General features: G+C 38.6%; 1 protein-coding gene across 5 annotated transcripts in view; it reads left to right on the forward strand.

The window, feature by feature from the left end:
- SLC38A6 (solute carrier family 38 member 6) overlaps positions 1-22,212 on the forward strand; it is a 61,787-nt gene extending 39,575 nt beyond the window's left edge. For 3 of the 5 annotated variants that reach the window (XM_045201447.3, XM_024567626.4, XM_045201446.3), the window contains 10 exons: positions 3,883-3,965; positions 4,425-4,483; positions 10,926-10,991; positions 11,232-11,285; positions 13,128-13,207; positions 13,553-13,653; positions 20,077-20,201; positions 21,365-21,509; positions 21,614-21,708; positions 21,901-22,211. In XM_045201447.3, the coding sequence (XP_045057382.1) occupies positions 3,883-3,965; positions 4,425-4,483; positions 10,926-10,991; positions 11,232-11,285; positions 13,128-13,207; positions 13,553-13,653; positions 20,077-20,201; positions 21,365-21,509; positions 21,614-21,708; positions 21,901-21,984 (892 nt within the window). In that variant the 3' untranslated portion in view covers positions 21,985-22,211. Of the gene's footprint in view, positions 1-3,882; positions 3,966-4,424; positions 4,484-10,925; positions 10,992-11,231; positions 11,286-13,127; positions 13,208-13,552; positions 13,654-20,076; positions 20,202-21,364; positions 21,510-21,613; positions 21,709-21,900 lie in introns of all 5 variants that reach the window. The other 2 variants (XM_045201448.3, XM_045201449.3) reach the window with 2 other exon arrangements.
- Positions 22,213-27,011: the final 4,799 nt, after the last annotated feature.

The following is a 27,011-nucleotide window of genomic DNA, read 5'->3' on the forward strand; positions in this document are numbered from 1 at the left end:
GCTCACCACTCAGCGGAAGGAATTAACGATGAGCACTGAGGTACCACGGCATGTGGTTTGCAAATATTTTCTCCCGTTCTGTAGATTGCCTCTTCATTTCGCTGATTCTTTTGCTGCACAGAAGGTTTGTAGGTTGATGCAGTCTTTTGTTGCTTTATGCTTCTGGTGTCATATCCAAAAAATCACTGCCAAGAGCCACATCAAATACCTTTATCCCCATGCTTTCTTCTGTTACTCTTATGGTTTCAGGTCTTATATTTCAGTCATTAATCCATTTTGAGTGGTGTAAGATGGGGTACAATTTTATTTTTCTGTGTGTGGTTATCCAGTTTTCCCAGCACCATTTATTGAAGAGACTTCTTTCCCCATTGAGTATTCTTGGCTTTCTTGTTGTTTTGTTTTGTTGGATTGTTTTCTTGATTTTTGTGATATTTCATTGTTAATATATAGAAACATAACAGATTTCTGTATGTTGATTTTGTATTCTACAACTTTACTATACTTGTTGATTAATTCTAATAGTTTGGGGGTTGAGTCTTTAGGTTCTTTTATATATAAGATTATAGGATCTGCAAATAAAAACAGATTTATTTACTTTTTTCTTTCCAATGCAGAAAATATGTTTCTTTTTTATTCTTTCTCTTGCCTGATTGTTCTAGCTAGGACTTTTAGTAATGTTGAGCAAGGGTGCTGAGAGTGGGAATGGACACCTTTTGTCTTGTTCCTCATCTTAGGGAAAAAGCTTTTGACCTGTTACTGTGGAGCGTAATGTGAGCTGTGGGTTTGTTGTATGCGGTCTTTATTATGTTGAGGTATGTTCCTTCTATGCCGTTTGTTGAGGGGTTTTATCATGAAAGGATGTTGCATTTTCTCAAATGCTTTTTCTGCATCTACTGAGATGGTCCTAAGATTTTTATCTTTCATTCTATTGATGTGCTACATCACACTTACAGCTTTGTACATGTCGAACATCCCTTTCATCCTGGGGATAAATCCCACCTGGTCACTTTGTATGATCCTGTTAATGTGCTGTTGAATCTGGTTTGCTAATATTTGGTTGAGAATTTTGCCTCTATATTCATCAGGAATATTGGTCTGTAATTTTCTCTTTTTGTAGTGTCCTTATCTGGCTTGGTTTTAGGGTATGCAGGTTTTGTACAATGAGTTTGGAAATTGTTGCCCCTCTTCAATTTTTTGGAAGAATTTAAAAAGGATTGACGTTAAACCTTTAAATGTTTGGTAGAATTCACTAGTAAAGTCATCTGATCCTGGGCTATTCCTTTTTCGGAGGTTTTTTATTATTGATTCAACCACCTTACTTAATATTGCTCTGTTCATATGTTTTATTTCTTTAGGATTCGGTGTTGGTGTTTTGTATGTTTCCAGGAATTTACCCACTTTTTTAATATGACATGGCAGTGGGACACTCTGATTACCTGGTAGAGAAAGAGGACGAATTATCACCAACTGAGAATTCTGAGAACATCTACCGAATTACTTGAGAAAATAATCCCTATTGTCCCTGATGCTCCCAGATCCCACATTAGCATGGATGAATTTTACTCTGTTATTGTCGTGTATGTGTATATATGTATATGTATATTCAGTGTAAAAATGACAGCTTTTTTATAGAAAATTTAGAAAAGAAACAAAAATTATATATAACACCATCTCCCAACCTAATCACTGTTATCTTTTAATTTCCTTTGAATTTTCTCCAAGAGCTTTTTAGAAACATAATTAGTAATCATATATTTTGTATTTCTGTTATTAGCATTTTTCATTTAACTAAATTGTATTTTTTTAAAGCTGCATGAGGTTCCATTGAGTATGCTGTTATTGATACTCTCTGTTGTCGGATATGGAGGATTTCCCCCAGCTGGTAAACATTGTAACAGTGTTGTGTTCACAGCTTCACGCACATATAATTATTTACGTTTTAGATTAGTTTTAGAGTAGATTACCACATTTTCATTGCTCTTGCTACATATTATCAGTGTTTTTCCAGAACATAGTACTAGATTGATAAGGTCAGTAGCAACATGTAAAGGACCAATTGTGCTACATCCTCAAATTTTATGTTTAAAATAATTTTACTAGTTTAATTTCACCAGCCTCACTAGCTATTTCTTCAGTTGCACCAGAGATTGAGTTTCTCCTGCTGTGTGTTTACCGGGTGCACTTGTTTTGTGAAGCGTTTGTCCTTTGCATACTAAAATCTTGGAAATGAACTTTAACTTTTAAAAACATCTACACAGGTATTTTATATTGAAAAATTAAAATTATATAGGAGAAAATAAAATTGTTCCTATTGCTACCACATAGAAATATCTACTTTTTGTATTTTAAGTATATCCTTCTGATTTTTAAAAAATGTGTATCCAGTTTTTTGAAATAATTAAATACATCATTACACGTTTTGTTTTGTTTTCCTTTTTATTGAATTTATTGGGGTGACATTGGTTAATAAAATTATATAGGTTTCAGGTGTACAATTCCATAATACATCATCTGTACATTGTACTGTGTGTTCACCACCCCAAGTCAGGTCTTCTTCCATTACCATTTATCCCCCTTTATCCTCTTCTACCTCCCCCCTCCCCCTTTCCCTCTGGTAATCACCATGCTATTGACTGTGACTATGAGTTTTTTCCTTTTGCTTAATCCCTTCACCTTTTCTACCCAGCCCCGGAACCCCACTCCCCTCTGCCAGCTGTCAGTCTGTTCTGTATCTGTGAGTCTGTTTTTATTTTGTTTGTTAATTTATTTTGTTCATTAGATTCCACATATGAGTGATATCATAGGGTATTTGTCTTTCTCTGACTGGCTTATTTCACTTAGCATAATGCCCTCCTGGTCTATACATGTCACAAAGCATATGACCCAGTGGTTCCACTTCTGGGAATATATCCAAAGAAACCAGAAACACTAATTCAAAAGAATATATGTACCCTTATGTTCATTGCGGCATTATTTACAATTGCCAAAATCTGGAAGCAGCCCGTGTCCATCAGTAGATGAGTGGGTAAAAAAGTTGTGGTGCATTTACACCATGGAATACTACTTGTCCATAGAAAAGAAGGAAATCTTACACCACCACACTTTCAACCTACTTTTTCTGATTCAACATTCTAATGCCTTTATATGAAAATTTTAATATTTTTCCTGGCAATTCATGCCTTTTTCTATTTGAAAAATATAGAAAGCTATAAGGAAGAAAAGTTATCCATAATTCTACCACCCAGAGATAATGGCTATCGGTTTATTGCAATTCCTTTCAATTTTTAATGAATATATATTTTTCCTCAAAACTATCATGCTACTTATATATTTATGATGTTTACTGAATATTCATTATATTACTATACCTATGAGATGGTCTTTTATGATTGTCCCATAGTTCTATAATTTATTTTTAAGTTGTCATGGTTTTAGATGTTTGTTTTTAATATTTATTATTTTTAATGTTTTCAAAAACATCTTTTTATGAAAATTTTTGTTTTTGTTGTTTCCTTATTTTCAATAGTCTTGTACACATGTTACATGTTTGTAGGCTCTCATAATCTATTGCCAACTTGCTTTTCAGAAAGGTAATACACATAGTTTTTACTTTCACCAGTTTTGTTCACTTCATCACTCTTTGGCAACATTGATTATAACCTTTTAATTATTTGCTAATTTGATGGTTGAAAAATGGCATCTCATTGCTTTGATCCATTTCTCAAATGTAAATTCATTATTAGGAATATTAGAATCCCACAAGAACACATTTTAACAAAAGGAATTAGACTTTACGTAATTGTGTGTGTGTGTAAAATGTGTGTGTGTAAACACAAGCACCAGACTCCTGTGCCTAAAACAGAACTATTTTCTTCCAAATAGGTCTTGGTATCTTGATGGAAAAACATTACTGATAATCATTTGTGTTGTCATTGTGTTCCCTCTTGCCCTTCTCCCTAAAATAGGTAAGTCTTTGTAAAAGAGAACATTATTTGTTTCAAAGAAAGAAAGTAATATTAAGGGGCTTTGAAAGTTTACAGTACCATATTTTTAGCAGAAGGGTGGTGGTGGTTCATAATTTTGAACTTGGACTTGTTTTAGGTTGTTCTGCCTTCAGCCCTGTCTAGTTAACCTATTGGTTTGCAGTAGTATTTTGTCTGCCCCACTAAAATAAAACCTTTACAGCGGAACATTAAAGAGCAGCCTTTCCTTACAGCATACCATTAGTGGTGAGCCAGTCCCAATTCTGCCGTACAGAGCTACATAAATGACCTGTGACAGATAGTTGGAATGTTGTTATTCTCAGCCCTAAGCCCCAGATACCAAGCACTGTAATAGAAAACATGCCTAAGATGTATAGCTTTAGCTGTACGTTGGGATCATTTTCCTTATAAATTGCTTTTTATTTTACTGTTATTTTACAGGCTTTCTTGGCTACACAAGTAGTTTATCATTTTTCTTTATGGTGTTCTTTGCTCTTGTGGTAAGTTTAAAATATATTGTATAGCTTATCTCCTCACTAAAACTGAACTTGTTGTCTTAATATCTTTTTTTCCTTGAACTCTGTTTTGTTTGGGGGGAGGTATCCCATTTTATTTCAATGTGTTATTCAAAGCACTTTGTTTCACTAAATTATTTCCTTCATTTTATCTATTTTGAAGAGGCCTAGCTGGAACTTCAAAGTTCCTAGCACTTCAAGTTCATTGTGACTTTGTGGTTAATTAGAAAGGAGAGCACCCCAACTCTGTTAAAACCTTAGATGGAGTATAATTTTTTGGTAGGTTGTGTATCACTTTATTTCTGTACAATAACAACCGTGTGTGTGTGTGTGTGTGTGTGTGTGTGTGTGTGTGTGTGTGTCGGAGTACTCAAGCATGAGAATCAGCCTGGTTCCAATCTGTAAAGTAGTGTGATACTAGTCATCTTAATTTTGAAACTGTTTCATTAATGAAACCAGAGCTTCTGGGGCTTAACTGTTGAGATCTAGTAGGAACTGGGGTGTCTGAATTGTATCTGGCCTGGTTTATTCAGTATAGATAAGTTCTCATAAAAATACTACTGCAAAGAAGTATTTTTCTTCACATGTGTAATATGTTTTTTCTGGTCTTTAAAAACAAGTTTGTTTTTATTAGAACAAGGGAAATATAAGATGGTAAACTTAATTTATTATTTATAAAATAACTTACTATAAAGATAAAGAGAATTTGAATTTCTTATAGCCTTCTAATTCTTCTAAAATAGATTTTAAAATCCTAAAGATAGCATCTTTGTGTGAAATTTTGAAAAACATTTTTTCTCTTTGCATAGCAGTTTATTCCATAGTATCTGTCTAACCTTAAGTAGGATTAAACATTTTAAACTTGCCAAAAAGATACATATCTAAATGGATTGATTAAACTTTTAAAATTACAAGCTTGATTAAGCTCTCCCTTATTAATGAGAAATGAATAAAAGAAAAATGCCATCCAAAAAAGCCACATAATACATCAGTAGTTAAACCATATTATATACCCAGATTTCCGGCTGTCAGAACAATTTAAGATGCATTTAACTTAGTCCAAACTGATCTTCGGGGATACAAGGATAAAACAACTTCAGATTATTTTAATGAAGTGGATGTGATGCTGGTTTCAGTGTACAGAAACGATTATACTTTAAGGAATGCTCTTAAAACTAAAAATACTTAACAGTGTTTACATTTAACCATTTGTTGAATTAATCAACATTGTCTTTCCCCCTCAAATTATTGGACTTGTATCTTACAAGTAAGTGAATTGAGCATACACTTTCTTTTAGATTTTTTCTTTCAATTTCATTGAAATGTAATTGACATACAGTACTATGTAAGTTTAGGGTGTACAACATAATGACTTGACTTACATATATCCTGAAATGATTACCACAATAAATTCAGTTAACATCCATGAACACATGGTTTTTAGGCCCCACGAGGAAGAAAAAAACAACAAACATTTTCATCACAATTTGGTTGTTGAAAAGCATCTACATGGTATGAGAACCAAGATGGCGGCGTAGGTAGACACACTGCACCTCCTCGCACAACCAGAACTGACAGAAAATAGAACGGCAAGGAAGTCTGACACCAAGGAAATAAAAAACAAACATTCATCCATACTGGTAGGAGGGGCGGAGATGGGCAGCCGGGGCAGAGAGGACTCGCGTGGCCGTGGCGGGACCGAGACTGGCGGAGTGTGGGACGAACGGGGCAGGCAGTCTGACCACTAGCAGACCCTGCGGCCCCACATTCACACAGATAAACCCAGAGGGCCGGACTCAGAGTGGGGAAGAACAGGCAGGCAGAGCGGCGGGTAGCACCCAGCGACCCCACACTCGTGCACAGATAAACCAGGACAAACTGCGGGGAGCGAAGCAGACCGCGTAACCCAGGGCTCCAGCGTGGGGGAAATAAAGCCTCAAACCTCTGATTGAAAGCGCCCCTGGGGGTTGGGGCAGCAGCAGGAGAGACTCCCAGCCTCACGGGAGAGGTCATTGGAGAGACCCACAGGGGCCTGGGGCGTGCACAAGCCCACCTACTCGGGAACCAGCACCAGAGGGGCCCAGTTTGATTGTGGGTAGCAGAGTGAAAGATTGAGATCCGGTGGAGAGTGGAGTGGGCGCCATTGCTCCCTCTTGGCCCCTCCCCCACGTACAGCATCACAGCGCAGGGACCAGCGTTACCCCGCCAAGGGAACACCTAAGGCTCCGCCCCTTTAAGTAACAGAAGCACCAAGACAAAAAAAAAAAAAAAAAAATTGGCCCAAATGACAGAACACTTCAAAGCTCCAGAAAAAATACAACTAAGTGAGGAAGAGATAGCCAACCGATCGGATGCACAGTTCAAAACACTGGTTATCAAGACGCTCACAGAATTGGTTGAATTTGTTCGAAAACCAGATGAAAAAATGAAACCTATGCTAAGAGAAACAAAGGAAAATGTACAGGGAACCAATAGTGATGTGAAGGAAACTGGGACTCAAATTAACGGTGTGGACCAGAAGGAAGAAAGAGACATCCAACCAGAAAAGAATGAAGAAACAAGAATTTGGAAAAATGAGGAGAGGCTTAGGAACCTCCAGGACATCTTGAAACGTTCCAACATCTGAATTATAGGGGTGCCAGAAGGAAAAGAGAAAGAACAAAAAATTGAAAACTTATTTGAACAAATAATGAAGGAGAACTTCCCCAGTCTGGCAAAGGAAATAGACTTCCATTAAGTCCAGGAAGCTCAGAGAGTCCCAAAGAAGCTGGACCCAAGGAGGAACACACCAAGGCACATCATAATTACATTACCCAAGATGAAACAGAAGGAGACAATCTTAGAAGCAGCAAGAGAAAAGGACACAGTTACCTACAAAGGAGTTCCCATAAGACTGTCAGCTGATTTCTCCAAAGAGACCTTACAGGCAAGAAGGGGCTGGCAAGAAGTATTCCAAGTCATGAAAGGCAAGGGCCTACATCCAAGATTACTGTATCCAGCAAAGCTATCATTTAGAATGGAAGGGAAGATAAAGTGCTTCTCAGATAAGGTCAAGTTAAAGGAGTTCATCATCACCAAGCCCTTATTATATGAAATGTTAAAGGGACTTACCTAAGAAAAAGAAGATCAAAAATAGGAACAGTAAAAATGACAGCAAACTCACAGTTATTAACGACCACACCTAAAACAAAAACAAGAGCAAACTAAGCAAACAACTAGAACAGGAACAGAACCATAGAGATGGAGATCACATGGAGGGTTGTCAATAGGGGAGTGGGAGGGGGAGAGGGGGGGAAAGGTACAGAGAATAAGTAGCATAGATGATAGGTGGAAAATAGACAGGGGGAGAATAGTGTAGGAAATGTAGAAGCAAAGAACTTATAAGTATGACCCATGGACATGAACTATAGGGGGGGAATGTGGGAGGGAGGGAGTGGGCAGGATGGAGTGGAGTGGGGGGCGGGAAATGGGACAACTGTAATAGCATAATCAATAAATATATTTAAAAAATAAAATAAAATAAAATGTAAGCAAAAAAAAAAGAAAAGCATCAACATGGTTAGGACTGGCCCATGTATGCAAATGAACATATGCATATTAAAGAGAACCAGTATAGATAACAATGACTTTTTCTCCTTACAGATAATTGGCACTCCCAGCCTTGCATAGGTAGGGGTAGTTTGATTTTTATAGCCAACAGTGGAAGCAGATGAAACATATTGGTACAGTATGTCTACTGCGCGTAGTTTTCACAGCATTCGTCTCTGTCATTGCAGATGCAGGCAGCCTTTAATCTGACGCAGGCTTCTGCTCTGGCAGTCATATGGAAATAGTACCTTTATTCTGCACGTATTTTGCAATGCTGTACAAACCATCTGCTCTGGTTTTTACCTGTGTGCACAATTTAAATTTGGCTTACAATGGGATGATGAAGACACTGTGTACTTTTTTAAAATGCCCTTTTTAATTGGCATATTTATTTTAGAGTCTCTAAGTATTAGGTTTTTGAATACATAGTGGTTAGGGAAAGGGCACATGTATATATTACCCCAGGTTTGTTTTTTTTTTAAAAAACATGCCAATTTTTCATTAAATGTTTTTACAGTATGTGTTTGTAAATCTGTATAACACTTAGATTGCATTAAAAAATCCAGGAGACAATTATTTTCTTAAATTACACTCTATAAAAAAAGCATACAAAAACTTATACTCATATCTGTTGTCCCAATTCTTTATTTTGCATAAAAATTTTTAATGTAAAATGTTGGCTCCTCTGAAAAGTTTTATTTTAGCAGTGGTTTAGAGTGATGGTAACCAGAAGGATTTTACCTTTTTGGTCCATTTTAGAACACAGATGTTTTTCTTTCTAAAAGTTCTGTCCTAACTACAGATTAGTATTCTAAGAAATATTTTAGTAAGTAATAAACCAAAACAGACAAATGTTGGAATGGATTTTATCAGAGGCCTTCCTTCTCCTGAGCACTGTGTTAGGCACGTGGGAGTCTAACCAGGACACAGCTCACAGCTCATGGGGATCAGCTCTTAGGATCTTAGTAGGTGAGAAAACAGTTAAGCAATGCATAACTAAGCATTGATTTATTTGCTTCAGAATAAGAATCACAAGGGCTGAGAGGAGAGAGGGGTCCCTGAGAGCTGGAGTAAAGAAGAGTGTGGAAGGAAATAAAACTTGAGCTGAGCATGGAAAGATGGGAAAGCCTGGGAGCAGAGTGAAGGAAGGGCCTTTTGTGCAAATGAAAAGTATTTTTAATACTTAGTCATCTCTTCCCTTCTGTGTTTCTAACCCCTGGAATTATCTTCTTCCATGGTCTGTCTTCACCCTGATCCAGGGCTCCCTGTTACTCTTGGTTGTTGGGTATTTTCCATTCCTGTTCTGTACTCCTATCCCCCCCAGTCCCCTTTGCAGGCTTGGGGTTGGGATGGATCTCTGCAGAGAAATTAGCAACTAATTTTATATTAATATAAAATCAGGTTGCTAGTGATATTTTCTAATTAATGAAAAAATAATGATTATACCGCACTTGGAGCATTGTTTGAAAATATTTTTATTTGCAAGCCCAGTGGTCACAGCTGATAGAGTAAATGAGGTAGGTGGTTCACATACCGACCTCATCGCAGGACCTAGTACAAAACAGATGCGCAATCCATGCTTGTTGCTGCCTCCACCACCACCACAGTGAAGGGAAAAAGGAAACGCAGGGAACTTGGAGCAGGGCCAAAGAGAGAGATCAATAACAGCCTTGCTTCTCTAGCTTCCACCCCACCCATCCTCATCGGGGGTTTTTGAAAACATACCAAGAAAAAGATGGTGAGATTATTGCTTTTTATTTTTTTCTTTTCTCTTGGTAAGTTGACCATTTAGTTTTATTACATATCTAAAACTTATCTAGAAATGTTAATTTGCCTAGTTTATCCTTATAATTCTTCTCCCCTTCCCCTTGGGAGAGTGTTTTAATTAAGAGTCATTCTTCAGTTCATTCATTAACTTAATCCTAAAAATATATGTTTTCCTTAGATTTGTTTTATTACTATATAAAATCTTGGTTGAATGAGTTTAAATCCAAAGCTAGATAAATACCAAATAGGAATAGGAATAGGAACAGTATTTTCTCACTGGTCTCCTGCAGAGGACAAACGCTCCCTTTATTCTCCTTGCCCCTTTGTGTGCTGGGTTGCAGCCTGGAGCAAATATTTACAGAGTCATTATGTGCCCTGAAACAAGGGCAACAATGGCAATGTTGACACAACCACAGCTATAGGTCTAGGAACAGGGTGGCCACAATTAAGAGTAAAGTCCTGAAACATTTTTATTGATTATTTCTGGGAAATGACATCCCTCTGGATTTTTAATGTTTTTTAAATTTATTTTTAACAGCTGGAGTTCCCTTCTTAGCTGGTTTTATCCACATTCACTGAAAGTAATGCAAGTCTGAAAAAGGAAGGAGGGGCAGTAGTTATATGTCAGAGATCTCTGAGCTCACCCTTTGCAGAGAGTCTCTACTTACTTCTGCCTGTGGTCGTTTCCAAAACAGCTATTAATATTTCTCCATCTGCTACTGATGCCGGATCCACAAATAACCATATTCTTGTACCATAGTCACTAGAAACATCGCGATCCCATTTTGAGTTGCACTTTTTTTAAGGCCTTGAAGCCATTGGAGTTATGAAAGTTGACAGTCTTTAGTGGAGGAGATCCTGCTAAACGGACGTGCAGCACTCAACCTCACGCCCGCTACAGTGACTGCAGCCTAAAGGGGGAAAGCACAGGGCAAAGAATCTCTTCCAATACCTAGGGTATGACTGGGCATGGTGTTAGATTAATTGAAACAACGCTGACCTATTTGAAATCAGTTCTTGTCACGAATTCTATAAGAAATAATCTGAGTGTTGATTTTACTTATTCTTACAGATAATAATTAAAAAATGGTCCGTTCCTTGTCCTCTGACATTAAATTGTATGGAGCAGTACTTTCAGGTAATAGTTTATATTTTCTTTTCAGTTCCTTTTTTTAATTTTAAGCTAAAAAGGAAAAAAATCAGAGTAATGTCTTTTTTCCAATAAGTGGAAAAGTAAAGACTATATTGCATTTTGGAGCTTTGTTTTGAAATATTTTTATTTGAAAGCCTAGTAATCATAAATTCATCATGTTTGTTGATGTATTCTGGCTTTTAATGACTGTTGGTTTCTCCTTTTCCCCTCAATCCTCTTAAACAGATTTCAAATGCTACAGATGATTGTAAACCAAAGCTCTTTCATTTCTCCAAAGAGGTGTGTAAGTTATTAACAGATACTTTTGGTTGATTTTTCACATTTCAAGTTTTAAGAGATTTGTGTAACAGGGTCTCTTAGGTCTTTGTACCTGTAACTAATTAATTTTCATGAAAGTGCTAAGTATAGGGTTGCCTACCAGAAGAATAATATTATTTAACACAGGGTGGCCTATTATGAAACAGCCACCTTTTTTTTGGCATGCCTTTAAATGGAGCCTGTTTTAAATGGGCAACTGCCTAAAAGAACAGATTTACTAAATGTCTGGTCTGGCCAATAAGGTCCTCTGTGGATACAGACTTCCTGTTGCCCTCTGGACTTGTAAAGCTAAATAGCCAATTATATCAAAAACTCCTCCCTGGTGAGTAGAACCTTGGTCTGCAGCTAAACAGCCTCATCATTGGACCGGCAGCTGAGCGCTGCCAGTATGTCTTCTGGCAGACATTCCAAAGTTGAAATTTATGATGCCTTACATGGGGGGACTAGAGGAACAAGTCCCCTAGCCTTCTGTGAGAGCCCCGGGACACTGAAAATGCCGGCAAGAGCCCCTGCGCGTCAACAGAGGAGATAGGAGCTGTGGTCCGGGTGATGTCTGCCATTCCCGAAGAGCTGAATGTCTTCTTCCCCATTGCTGCAAGTCTGCTCATCTACACTTTGGGATTCTGCTGAAATGCAGGGTTCCAGAGACTAGAATCCCCTCCACTCATGCACAGCTCTATTAGTGCAGCATGTTAGTGCAGTAACTCCTCCATGCAGAATATTCCTTTTTATCCGCGGTTTTTTCATGAGAAATATCTCTCTGGCCCCACAAGGGAGGTTTACCACATCTTTTATATGGTAAAGGCCTCCATGTGCCTTAAAGATCTAGGTAGGGTAATTGACAAGCCAGGAAATTGAGCAATATATGAAAGAGAATTTGTGAATTAAAGTCTCATTCCCCTAATCCAGCCTCAGGAAACACTACAGCTTTCCCCCCAGTACACTTCAAATATTTGAGGAGGCATTATGTCCCAAGATAGGTCTTCAGTCATCTGGAACTTCTTTTGCTGAAGAGCCGAAAGTTATAAGGGGAATTTTTTTTTTTTACAGTAGAAAAAAGAAAGTAAATCATCACTATGCATTTTGTAGAGACAATGTTTTCATTTAGATGGTAAATTTTGTTTGCTTTGTAAATCTGGCTCTTAAATATTCTAATTTTTTAAAAAGTCATATTGGTGTGTTCTAGTGGATCTCTAAGTGTTTGAAGTCTAGAATAAATCATGTTCGTTCCCGTTGAAAGAGAACCTAGGCAAAGATGCTAAGATGTAATTAATATTATCAGTGTTCCCTTGGATTAAATTGGTGATACTACCTTGGATTGAGCTGGTGAAAAGAAAGCAGGTTCAAAAGCATTAATGATTATTTCTGCTTAGAGTAGTAAGATGCATTTAAGTTTCCTAATGCATACATTAGGAAAGACTGAGATTTATAAAGACATTATTGCTAAAATGCTATTATTTTGAATCTCACCTAAATATTATTTATCACACCTAAATTTGTTTTATCTTACCCAAATAATGTGCAAGCAGCCATGATAGTAGTGAAAGTAACATGGTACAGAAGCCAGCCGAGAAATACCTGGCCGGCACAGGCAAGTCTCCTACCAAGGAAAAGATTGGCTGGTGACGTAACTGTGTCTCTTTAAAAAAAAAAACAAGAACCTTATTTTATAGAGGTGATTTATTAAAAATGAAATGTTTAACCAAATTGATTTTTTTTTTAAGAACTGAGCTTATTGTCACATGAAGTAGTGGTTTCAACAGATTAGCATTTAATAATCTTGTCTTCTAAATTTTTTTTCAGAGTGTTTATGCCATACCAACCTTGGCTTTTTCGTTTCTCTGCCATACCTCGATCTTGCCCATATACTGTGAACTTCAAAGGTACCATAGAATCCTGGAATATTTGAAATGTATTGAGTATGTCTTTTTACTTCTAAGACTCTCAGATTGAATGACACGCTTCTCCTTTATGAATTCTTACCTCCCATCACTGGATTCCAAGTGTTAGTTTAAAACAAAGTGACACAACTGAGAGTTTTGTCCAAAATGAGAATGTTTCCTGAAAGCATAACCTTTGTGCAGCAATTTCAAGTCAGGAATTCTATTGTATAATTATTAATGGACTAGGTCTCGGATGATTAAAGAATTCTTTTGACTAGCTCGGGAGATATTTCTGTAGATATAAACCAGATCACTGACTCTACTTTTGCCATTTTTGTCTTTTAGCCCTTCAAAGAAAAGAATGCAGAATGTAACCAATACAGCAATTGCTTTAAGTTTTCTCATTTATTTTATCTCGGCACTCTTTGGGTACCTCACTTTTTATGGTAAGTTCATTATTTAATTACAGGTGTCAACATACATTGCTCTCTAGTTGATCTCGCACTTGGATGTGGACTTTGCTTCTGCCTGTCATTAGCGAGCTCATTTGCTCAGGCTGCCAGATCCACTACAATACCGTGGTGGCTCTGTGGGCCTTAAAGCCCTGATTTTCTTTCTCTTGCAGAGGTAGAGCACGCTCAAGATTAGTAACTTTTTATGAAAATTTTCCTAAACGCCTGAATAAAACCTCGGGCTTAGGGACACTGACGTCTTTATACAAGCAAAAGTGTGCAATAATGATTTTATTTTTACAAAATATTGCAGAATAAATCTTATTTTCGATATGTTAGAGTCTAGTTCAGCAGTTCGGGAGAATGCTAAAGGCAGAAGAACAGGTCGGGAAGGAAAGGGTTTCAGCTGCACTACAGTTGTACGCTTGCGTACGTGTTGGGGGTCTCTGCCTTCACACCTAGTTCACACAATTCAACGGTGTGCAATCCTTTAAATTTGTAACGTGAGAGTCAATATTTTTATTTGTTTTTGAAAAATTGTCTGCCTGATATGCTGTTTTTTTTCTGATAAGAACCTCAAAGAAAGGTAAAACTTAAAACTCTAGAACAAGATGATAAAAAAAAAACCCATAAGCTCTCTTGTTTAATTTGCAAACATACTTGTTTATTTTGCTAACAATCACATTATAACAACTTACCCTCAATTTGTTGAACTCTTCAGTATACTTTTCAATTTATGAATGCTTTTATAACAACTCTCCTAGTAAATAGCTGTTACTACTTTGGGGGCGCTTTGCTGTTATGACTGATTTCACAGTTGCTAGCCTTGTGCCCGTTTCAGGTTTTAGCCATCCACGATAACTTGAAATGGGGCTTTGCTTATCTCTCAGAGTTTGTCCACATCTGACAAGTCCTTGGAAAACATCTACTTGCATAGCTACCTTTCCTAAGAGTCTAGATTTTGAAATCCAACACACATGGTTTAAATAACTACCCCGCTCTAACTTGAACAGGGTAATTCACCTTACAGTATCTTCATCCCCTAGTCTGTAACACACAGATAGTCACATCGAGCTGTATCGAGGAGGTAATGAGTTATATCTAAAATGCCTGTGACAGTATCTGGCACACAGCAGTCTTCCAAAAAGGAAAGCTACTGCTGATGGTGTGTTATTGTTATCATTTCTACTGTAATTGTTGTATAATTACAGGTCTCTGTTTGTAGTACTGCGCTTCTTACTATCTTTAATGAAATTTAATTTAAATATGGTAACTGTTCAGTACACGTTTTGTCTTGGAGTTTTCAGTGTGTGAGAAAATTATAATTGTTCTATATAGTCCTTTTCTTGCTGTTTCTATGCATTTGCAACAATTGTAAAGCTCGCTCATTAACCTCCGTCTGCTCTTGCACTTCTGCACTGAGGCGGGTCGGAGGGGAAGCGGTCTGTGCGCACCATCAGGAGAGCGCTGTTTCCAGCAGGGACACGGAGCCCTGCTGGATGCACCACTAAGAACGTTAAAGCAGATTGTTAAGCTTTTTGATCATTGCTAATGAAACAAAATTCTTGAAGTACATAAGCTCTATTTTTCATTGTTGCGTTGGTTAGTCTTTGTACAGACTTGCACTCAGTAAGATTTTTTCATATCAGTAAGCTCAGATAGCAGGGTCTCTGTTGGGGTTCAGCTAAAATTTAGTATAGCAGCATAGTTGTATATTTTTCTAAATTAAAATTGTCACCTAGCACAAACACTATTATATTTAGGGATCTTCAGCATTAAAAAAAAAGTCCAAAAAATGGACCTCCTTCTTCTCCCTATGGATAAAGAGAGCTATCTAGAAGAAACCTCAAAAGGCCCACCAGTCTCCAGGATAGCTGAGAAATAGATACAGAAATTACCATGAGAAGCGTAGGAGCTGCGTTAAATTGAAAGGGAAGTGGTGGAAGGATGGACGCTAATACCTTTATTGAGCTAACATTTATTATGTAAGTGCAAGGTATAGGTTCATATAGGTTGAGTAATTTGGCCAGCTAATGAATAGTAAGTTGGGATTTGAATCTAATTCTGACTGTCTCCAAAGTCAATGCTTTTATCACTGTGCTTCCTCCTCAGGAAAGTATGTTATAGAACGCAGATTTCCTTCATTCCAGTTTTTTTTGTCAAATTGGACTTTTGGAAAAACCTGGCTCACTTAACATTGATCGATCTACCTACCTGTATCTCTGTCTTATCTATTTCAGTCTGTGTTATTTATCCATCCATCCATCTATGTACTGATGCTTGAACACAGAGGCTAAATATTACATTAGAGAACTGTAATGTTTACCACACGGGGATTTTCCTAATTATCAAGTATATGTTGTCTCTAACTTAATCCTTCTCTGTCAATGCAGATTCTTCAGCGTATCCACATTTTATGTAATGGAGAAATACACACCTAAGAAAAATCCCATGGTAGGTAGGTGGGTAGGTAGGTATATAGGTAGATGATAGAAAGAAGGAAGGAAGGAAGGAAGGAAAGGAAATTCTCCAAAGACAGAAGAAGATTCAGATACTGATTTGCTGTTCACAGTGTTTTGTGTTTGGTCTGTTAATAGTAACCAGGGAAAATATTTTATGGTGTGTTTCTCTCTGGACAACAGTAACTCTCAGTCTTATGGAAATAAATTGCAAATTGATCCTGAAACCTTAATCAAAAGGGCTCATCACAAGTTAAAGCTTCAACTCAATGAATAGATGAGCAACTAAAGCCCAAAGAGGTGAGGTGACCTGTCACACAGTTAGTGGCTGGTCTCCTGAATACTGACCCAGTGTGTCTCCACTGCTCTGTGGTCATCTTTATGAACTTACCCAGTTGACGATGCGCGGTAAACAGAACAGCCTCCTGACTTCAGGAGCATGCACTACTTGCAGAGAGCACCATCAGGTCCTTAATGAGATTCGTCTGCGCCCAGTGCAGTGTGTGGTACTCCATTCCTTGCATATGGTAAGGCGCAGCTAAGAACACAGCACTGGCTGGCTCAGAAGGAAGGTTTTAATCCTGGGAAAGTAGAAAGTGGACATGTAACAGATATTTTGAATATGTAATAAATCTAGTTCTTCAGGCTTCTGGAGCTGCTTGGGATTCTTTCATCCAGCGCTCCCAAGGCTTAGTTAATACTTAAATTTCGTCACATTAAAGAGACCAGTAAGTACATACCTAGATTACTGCTGTGGGCTCTGATTACAGATGTTAAAGCATTTTCAGGTGAGGGAAAGTAAAGCATTCCTCTGGTGAGCCAGGCCAGTGAACAAATGTTGCATAATAACCAGACCATTTAAAAGGTCTACGAGGTTGTTAAGCAATAAGTGTTAATAGCTCACTTTTATGATTCAGAAAATGGAAACAAAATAGTTTGCCATATTTCTCCAAAACTCACAAATGTCTCACAGATTTGGGAATGGAATTCAACTTTAATCTCCTACTTAGTCCATAGTCCCACGCTGTAAAGTATGTCTTCGGTAATTTAGACAGTTTCTCTCCTATTTTTATCATCACCGGTGTAGTTCCAGTCCTTATTACCTCTCAGTGATTACGACAGTTGCCTCCGCTATCCCTGATTTGGGTCTCTTTCTCCCCAAATCTGTCCTCCTGATTCATTCAGATCATAATACACTATTCTTCGTAGGTCACTGCATCTCTGAGGCCCACCAGGTTGAGTTCCACTGCTGGGTCTTAAATGCACGTCCTCCTTGTGGCCCGCTGCTCTTCACACTGCGGCGCACTCTCCTTCAGCCGTCGTGCTGTTCTAGGGGACCCATTGCTTCCAATGCGTGTCCCCCGCCGCCTCGGGCTGCTGCTCCTGCTGGTTCCTGCTCCTAGAATCTCTCCCCCTGTGCCTTTGAGTGTCAGCTCACACATGTCAACTCACTGAATGCTCTTGGTGACTCTTCAGGTCAACATGTCATTGTCGCCATTTTACAGATGTAAGAACCAAGAGACTCTGAAAAGTTAATTTGCTACTAAGTAGTGGTATTTGAACATTAGCCTGTGCGGTTCCAGAATGCAAGCCCCTCTACCATCTGCCGCCCACTATGTTATGATGACTCTCCAAGCCTACCGGATGTCCTTCTTGTCTTTCTCTGTTCAGAATCACCATAGCTATTTGTTTACACCTTCTTCCGCCACGTTTGTGTTTATCTGTCTGTGTTTATACACTATTATATGTGTGTGTATTCATTTTATCTGCCATTTCAATTTTAAGGTCCTTGAAAACAGAGGTGTATTTGATTTTCTTACTTCCTTCAAAGCATCTTTCCCAAAACATACACGTTCAAATTATAAAAGCACCATTCTCTTTTAAGTACAAATTGATCTTTCCCTACAAGGCCGTGATCTGCATTGTTCTTGAGTACCCTCACTCGAATGCTCCTTGTCTGGCTCGGGGTGTGGAAGACATTGTCAGAAGGGAAGAACAGCTTGGAGCCAGGCGTGGTTAGTGTGTACAAACTCGGTCACTGACTACCACACTGGCTTGCTGAGTAAGCCAGGTCCCTATATCTTTTATGTAAGATGAATCACAGATGTGATGTTGATGAAGCAGCTAACTAACACGTGCACAACTCTATGAGACTCTAGAAAACATTGTGGTATTGAGGAAAGGTATTGGCTTTGGCAACCCCCGCCTCCAAAAAAAATTGGGTGTACAGCTGTGCCGGCTCTTCCCCTATGAGTTGTGTGTCTTGGGCCGGTTATATTTTTTAGCCTAGCTAGCAATCTTATGTTGTTATCATATGGGCCAAATTCAGTAGTGTACGTGAAAACACTTTACAAAACAAACAACATAAATGTTCAAAACCTTCAGATTGTGGACAAGTTCTAAAATACAGGTCTGTCCAGAAAGTATCCAGCCATGTACTATAATAAATAGAGACGTTTATTGAAGAAGATACAAGAAACATTGTATGTAGGACAATGATGCCTCAGTCCCCATCAAAGTAGGCACCTTGGGACCTCACACAGTTCTCCCACTGTTTCAAAGACTGCAAAATCCTTTGTTGGAATCACCATCAGCTGCTCCATTGTATTTTCCTGAATCTCACTGATGGTCTGAAATCTCTTCCCTTTCAAAGGTGATTTTAGTTTTGGGAAAAGCCAGAAGTTGCAAGGCACCAAATTTGGGGTTTATGTGGACTGAGTCACCTGGGTGATTTGATGTTTTGCAAAAAAACTGCATGAGACTTGATGCACGTGAGTGAGCGTGTGGTTGGGATGAAGCTGCCAATCACCAGTTACCAATAGCTGCAGCCGTTTTTGTCATATTGCATTTCTCAACTGATGAAGAACATTGACGTAGTACTCCTTCTTAATTGTTTGGCCTGGAGGGGTGTACTCATGAGGGACAACATCTTCCCAATCAAAAAACACAGTTAACATGGTCTTGATCTTGCTGCAACTTCCCCATGCTTTCTTCAGGCCTGGAGAACCAGGCGACTTCCAATGGGATGACCGGGCCTTCGTTCCCGGATCACAGCCGCAGACCCACGAATCATCTCCAGTTAGGACTTTCTTGAGGGAATCTGGTTCATTGGTGGCAGTTTCAATCAAGTCATTAGCAACTGCAGCACAATGTTACTTCTCTGGTAGCAGAAGCCGCAGAACGAATTTTGCCACAACAGGTTTCATGCTAAGATCCTGTGTCAAAATCTTGACACAGTAGGTTTTGGAATCCCCAGATCAGCTTCTGGTTCTTGCAGTCAGTTGCCAACCTTTGTTGATTGCAGCCCATACACGTTCAACATTCTCAGGTGTTCTGCTTGTTCCAGGCCTTCCAGAACGTCGATCGTTTTCAAAAGGTTCTCGACCATCTTTGAAGCATTTGTGCCACAATTTTATTTGCACTGCACTCACTGCATCGTCCCTAAAAGCCCTCTGAATCATCTGAACAGTTTCCGCGGAGGAATGTTTAAGCATAACACAAGATTTGATGCAGATTCGTTGCTCTATTCACTTATTTTGAATGTGATAGCCACAGAGTACACATGCTCATTCAACAGCGTGTACCGCCCCCACTGACTGGTACAGTGAAGTCGTCATTGTTCATGCATGCACATTCTAGTCCACTCTCCTTGGCTGCCAGGTTACATTGATGCCACACAAATCCATCTCATTAAAAATGGCTCGACTTTTTCTGGACATAATGTAGGTTCTGCCTGTGCCGATTTCTAGTTTTATTAAAAGAAGTGATTATAGGTTTTAAGAAGATATTCAGCTAATGTCTCTGTATTTCATAGGAGAAAACAGGCCAGAGATCAACTGGGGACTGGGAATCCAAGATCTGTTAAGATCCCTTTGTGCAAAGGAAAATAATTTTTGCTGTTACTGACATCTTAGTAGTTTATAATGTGATCCTCCTTGTTATTTTTTTAAATTTACAGACAAAGCGGCGTCCGATATACTGCAAGATTACAGGAAATACTTGCCACGTGATGCTGTTGTCAGGACTGTGAGGTTGTGCTTTCTGTGTGCTGTGCTCCTGACAGTCCCTCTAATCCACTTCCCCGTAAGTGCCCGTAAGGTTGCCTTGCTCGGTGTAGCAGCTCCCTAATGTGGCAACACTAATTCTTTGCAGACTGGAATGTTTGAATCACATCTAGTCTTGTATATCTTATTCATTTGTCAAGCGATTGATCAAAGACCTCATACTTGCGCATGCCCCATGAAAGCACAAAAATAACAGTGAACCACTAAGCTAATTTGTGCTTCTTGAGCTTTAGTTTAGGTTTCCGCTTTCCCACAGCATTGTTTCCAATTTAGAGACTATAGTTCTAAGGTTTTGGGGTTTTTTTCCCCTTTAATTCTGTTTTCTGTTTTCAAAAGAATGTGTATGAAGGGGAAAAAATCAAGTTGGCAAAAATAAGCTCCTTCTGGTTTATCGTAAATTTATTTTCACATAGACATTCTAGTTGAATCTTAGCCAAGTCATTTTATTTGCTCTAGAATTTTAAGGGGCAGGACAGATCTTCATTCTGCATTTTAGTTGCCATACATAAGAATCTTAAGAATTTCTGAGAAAATGGAAACAAAGTCTTTGGGTATAAATGCTGCTGCAGGGATGGATGTCTTGAATTCCTAAACAGTGAGTTCCTTAAGAACTGGGCCTGGGGGGCTGCTTGCCCCTCCCGGGGCACACTGCGGGCCAGGAGTGCAGCAGGGGCTGCGTAAACAGTTGTGGGATGTGGCCTCCCGCTGTCTGCCTTGGCGGTGGGGAGTGTCGCAAACTAGTTTTCATATTCACATGCTGTGAAGCAGATAGTATAAAATAAAATAGTAAATGATGTTTCTTTCCCATGGCATGATTTCTTTTCTCATTTCAAACCTTTTGTTGTTCTGTTGAATTTAATGAAAATGATTCTCTGAGATTTCATCACACAGCGTTATTGTCGATAATTTTGAAAATTATGCAACCTAACAAAATTGCACATGAAAATGTGTTCAAGAATTAAAGCAAAGTAACGTTTATGAAGCTCACACAGAAATATATATTTCTTAATTTATGAATAATATAAACACTTAATGATAATAGTTTATGTTCTGTTTTTGAAGTCTAGTTGGTTTAGTGGACAAAAATGTGGTTATGGTACCATTCATGTGTTTCCCTAAGTTAGTATTTTGGCTTTGACCTTTTCTCTTTATTTAAATCTGTTTCTCTTTTATGTTATACAGGCAAGGAAAGCTTTAATGATGATGTTTTTCTCCAATTTTTCCTTCTCATGGATTCACCATTTTTTGATCACTCTAGCACTCAATATTATCATTGTTTTATGTGCAATATATGTTCCTGATATTAGCAATGTATTTGGTGTAGTCGGTAAGTTTTCTATTTCAAAAACTGCACATAATAAAATGGATAAGATTGTCATCCAGCCTCCCATGTGAACCTGGCAATAACCCTCTCTTTTCCTTCCACTAAAGGTTCCAGTACATCAATGTGTTTGACTTTTGTATTCCCTGGACTGTTTTATCTTAAACTTAGCAGAGAGGATTTTCTGTCATGGAAAAAGCTTGGGGTAGGTTGGTTTTTGTTTGTTTCTTTTAAGAATCCTATTTTAAGAAATAATTTGTCATCTTATAATTATTTTATCTACATCAAGAAAGTCACCATGTATTTTGAGCTGTAACATACATTATTGAAGAGAGTAGAGATTTTTTGTTTAAATACTCTAATTGTTCTTTTTTTTTTTTTTTTCTTATTTCCACAGGCTTTTGTTTTGCTCATCCTTGGAGTTTTGGTTGGGAATTTTAGTTTAGCACTTATCATTTTTAATTGGATTAATAATAAATGAAAGAGCCCTGGCTGGCGTGGCTCAGTGGATTGAGTGGTGGTCTGTGAACTGAAGGGTCACTGGTTCGATTCCCAGTCAGGGAACATGCCTGGGTTGCAGGCCAGGTCCCCAGTTGGCGGCACATAAGAGGCAATCACACATGGATGTTTCTCTCCCTCTTTCTCCCTCCCTTCCCCTCTCTCAAAAAATAAATACAAACTTAAAAAAAAAATGAAAAAATTTCCCCATTTTTTATGAAGAATATTACCTCCTTATGCAGAAAGGTATAATTCTGGAAGGCACCCTGGATGAATCCTCTCTATATGGGTTAACATTTTCTGTAAACATTTTTAACAGAAAAGTAAACAAAATGGGAGCGAGTAAGGGAAAGTGGGCCCATAGCATTTTTAATCAAAATAAGAAGCAAATTCAAAATGCTCCTAAATATATCAGGTCAATCTTTTGTTTATTTATTTGTGGGTCTGTTGCCTTTTGAAATTAATAGAGTTTATCTTTTAGGGTAGTTTGAATTTTTGCAGAAAGTACAGAGTTCCCATATATTCCTTTACCCCCCCAAATACCCAGTTTCCTGTATTATGAACATCTTGAATATGTGACGTATTTATTATATTTGTTGAGTCGATATTGATACATTATTATTAACTAAAGTTAATAGTTTACGTGAGGGTTCACTCTCGAGGCAAGCAGTGGCACTCACTAATCTTTTTACACTCTCTGTGAAAGCTGGGAGCCTTCTCCAGCAGGTCATGTAGTTAGAATTGTATAGTATCTTAACCTTTCAGATTGGCCTCTGTCACTGAGACAAATGCAATTTAGTTTCCTACATGTCTTTTCATGGCTCGATGGCTCATTTCTTTTTATCACTGAATAATATGTTCCATTGTACGGATGTACCACTGTTTGTTTTTCCATTCACCTGTTGAAGGGCCTCTGGGTTGTTTCCAAATTTGGGCAGTTTTGAATAAAACTGCGCAAGTTTTTGTGTGGACATAGTTTCCAGCTTATTTGAGTTAATACCAAAGAGCACAACTGCTGCACCCTATGGTAAGAATATGTTTAGTCCTATAAGAAACTGCCCAACTGCCTCCCAAAGTGGCTGTAACATTCTGCAGTCCCACCAGCAGTGAATGGGAGCTCCTGTTGTTCCACAGTCTCACCAGTGTTTGGTGTCAGTGTTTTTATTTTTTGCCATTGTAATGAGTCTGTAGCTGTATCCCCCTTTGGTGTTTTAATTTGCATTGCCCTAATGGTGTATGATGTTGAACATCTCTTCATATGTTTATTTGCCGTCTGCGTATTCTCTTTGGTGAGGTTCAGCCCTTTTGCCTGTTTTTTATCTTGAGTTGTTTTCTCATTTTTGAGTTTTAATCGTTCTTTGTATATTTTAGCTAGCAGCCCTTTATCAGATGTGTGTTTTGCAAAGATTTTCTCCCAGTCTGTTTCTCTTTTCGTTCTCTTAACAGTGTCTTTCACAGGGTTGAAGTTTTTAATGTCATTAAGTATACTGAGTCAATCTTTTGTTTGTTTTTTAAAGAAATCAGTATGTTAAGCTTATATACAAAATTGAATCTTAGCTTGTGGGCTAATGTTGTCAACATCAATCACTAATAACAAAACTGTGGGATTATTCCACTTGGTGTTTTGCCCTGACTCCAAATCCTGTCTAAGAAACTTCTGTGATTTTTCTCTGTTGTTCATTATAAGATAGATCTGCGATGATTGGCTGTGGATTTGGAAGTTCTCTGAGCTTTCTTGTTTGTCCCTAAAACATGTGACTTTCTACTTGGCACAGAGACAAATATTGATGATTTATGTCATATTTTGTTTGGAGATTCTGTAAATCATTCCAGTCTTCCCATTGATGTGGCTTATTTCTGGTTGGAAACCAGAAGCTAGGTCTCTCCCCATGAGTATTATATATAAAGGGTACTTTAGCAGACTACCAAAGTCAGGGTGTATCAGTAGAAACGTAATCCCATCCCTGTGCACATGTAAAGTAGGGAATTGCATGCAAAATACCAATTTGCATGTATGGAAATCTACACCTTTGCAGGTGCCCCCTTGCTTCCCACTTAGGAAATGAGCTGAAAAATTGACAACTGAGCTTCTCTTTTGAGTTAAGATACTTCCTGGGCAACCTGAGATCAGCACAGAATAATGGAAAAAGTCCAAGTTTGGGGGTTAGAAAGACTTAGATTCAAATCACAATAAATTTAGGCAAACCACTTTACCTCTCTAAGCCTCCACTTTCACATAGGTATTAGATGGAGTTAATACCTATTATACAGGGTCGTGTTGAGAGGATTAAGTGGCCTTGTATAAATTAGGTAGAGTCTGAAACAGGTTCTCTTCATACATTTGGTATTCATCCCCTTTCTCCCATCCCTTTATCTGAGCAGTAAAATGAATTTGCTTTCCATCAGGGACGTGGAATTTCATCTTCCATCTTGCACAACAAATATGTTTCAAATCCTTCTCTTGCCTTCACTCACAGGGGAGCTGGCCCCATGTGCACTCTCTTTTAGTGCTTTCCCACGGCGCCACCCCAGCTGTAGTCTCCTCCTAACGCCTTCCTGAAACTGGGCACTCAGCGCGGTCCCAGGGGCACCGCCAGGCGCGGCCCCCCATGCGGCTTCAGGTCAGCCAGAGTTGTCAGTCTGATAAGCTCTTTCTCCTACCCTCTTTCTGCCTATGAAATTATAGGTCCAAATACAGATAGGTGTTCAGCTGCTTTAAAAAATCCAACTCCAGTAATACCAGAATAACCCTAAATCTGCAACAGATGCAAGGATGCCCCCTGGGGCAAATGTTGAGTGTGATGACAGCTGGGCATCAATTAATACATTTGTCACCTGCTCGTGGGATAGTATCAGGGGAGGTTTGGCAAAGGGACCAGCACCTATTGGACACTCTGCACAACACTCAATTAATATCAAGAGAAATTATTTGTAGAGGTGTTTATTTTTATTTTACTTTGGTATTCTGCCTTATCTCGTTGCCCATTTAGAGTCCCAGCTTTCCCTCTGAGTTTGGTAGAAGCTGACAAGAGGGCTGGTAAGAGCGGCGCCCCTCTCCAGGATTACCGAAAAACCTTGTTCCAGTACTCCTCAGCCCTTTTCCTGGGAAATATAGGCCTTCTCATTACGGGCTTAATGTTCATAATTTATTAGGTAATAACTATTTAAAATAAAACTAAGTTAAGCACAAAATACATACTTTTCCAACACTTGGAGACTTGTTTGCTAAATTAAAAGACGAAGTGCTGAGAATATAAATTACTTTCGTATGTTGAGGGTGAATGTTTAAATTGTACTTTTTTTAACGGAATGTTTACTCATGAGCTTTGCATTTAAATGGTTAAAACAAGCCTTTGAAGTTAACACTCCATTAAGATGAATGGGGGTAATTCACACCTCTGCTGGTGCCGTATTATTTCAGTCTGGCTGCGGAGAAAACAAGACAGCAGCGGGTTGATTTACTGTGTGAAGGCCCTTTAAACACCCAAGGTCTGGAAATCTTTGTTGTTGTTGGGTTTGGGGGGTTTTTTTGGTGTTTTTTTTTTTTTTTTGCTTTTTTACATAGAAGCAGAATCTGAAATTCAGCACAATTTAGGTATAGAATTGAAGCCTTGAAAGTACCATAGATTCTCCATGATCTCGCGATTCCTAACTGGCTTTATTTGTCCCTGCGCTCTAGTGTGTCTTCCTACCATGGCACTTTTTAAATTAAAGTCTACTAATGCACCAATGGAAAAGCAGAAACAAACCATCCATTTTCAGGTATACTTTACACATGCCTTTAAATGGGTTATGGCTTTCTAAAAACATTAGCATCTTAGCAAACCCTCGTGGTCTGTATTTGCTGAACTTAGAAAGCATCCATCTTTTAACAACTATTTTCTTCCCTATTTAGCGTGATGGGGTGGGGGTGACATGAGCAGAGATCACTTGGGAAAGATGCTTTTCTTTCTCAGTGTGTCCTTTGCAGTTGTACTATTTTATATTTGAATGCGGTTATGTGAGCATTATATGAGATGTTAATGAATTTGGAAGATCTCTTTTTAAGGTAAACAGATTTTTCTCTCCATTCTCTGCCCTGTGTATCTGCAGGATCCAGTTACTAGATAATCTGCGGGTGCTGGGTGTGGAGAGTGTTTCCATTTGGGCCGCCAGTGCAGTATATAGAGATGAAAAGTAGATGCTAGACCCATGGGGACCCAAACACTTAACTTTAACCTGTTTTTCTTCTCAGCACATTGCCCGCACTCTGGGGCTGTGTTCGAATCCACCCCATGGAAAACACAGTTTGTTTCCTGCAAATTACTCTGCCTCCGTTTTAGTGTCATACTTTTTGGTCTTAGAACTTTTCAGAACCTAGCATAGTACAGAGAAATTTGTTTCTCTAATTCAAGCACACAATTTATCCATTTTTTTTCCCTACTGTAATCCGTCTATAGTTAGTCTTTCCGTATGAAGTAGGAAAAACAGGAAAACACAATTTCGGTGAAGGGTGAGTAAAGATACTGTGGATTTGGTTTCCCGTTGCGGTCAGATTTCTTTCTGTTTCTCACCCTTCTTAAAAAACCTGATAGATGTTTTTACTGTCGTCATGATCCACTGTCCTAGTTTGCCAGGTTGTCAATTAAGAGGGAGAGGAAGATTAATCTTGGCTGATGGCCAGATGGACAGGTGGGAATGAGAGGTTCATTCACCTGTGGGACAAAGTAAATGGGTGGAGAGGGAAATTGAGTTGCCAGGAAAGAAAAACAAAAACAAAAACAGACAGATGGATTAAAAGACATTCTCATACGGGGTGCTATGGAGAAAAAAGAGACTTGGCAGAGAAGTGTTTTTCACTTGTTTGAATGTGTACGTGTTGTAGCTTCTGCAGGACGTAAGATAAAATGTGACTGGCGCACAACATAGCCAAGGGGCTCCCGGATTCACTGAGCGAGTATTTACTGAGCGAGTATTTACTGAGCGCGTGCTGTGTGCTAGGAGCTGTCCCAGTACACAGTACGCGCTCCG

Source organism: Desmodus rotundus, chromosome 7 (genome assembly GCF_022682495.2).
Source record: "Desmodus rotundus isolate HL8 chromosome 7, HLdesRot8A.1, whole genome shotgun sequence".
Taxonomy (NCBI): domain Eukaryota; kingdom Metazoa; phylum Chordata; class Mammalia; order Chiroptera; family Phyllostomidae; genus Desmodus; species Desmodus rotundus.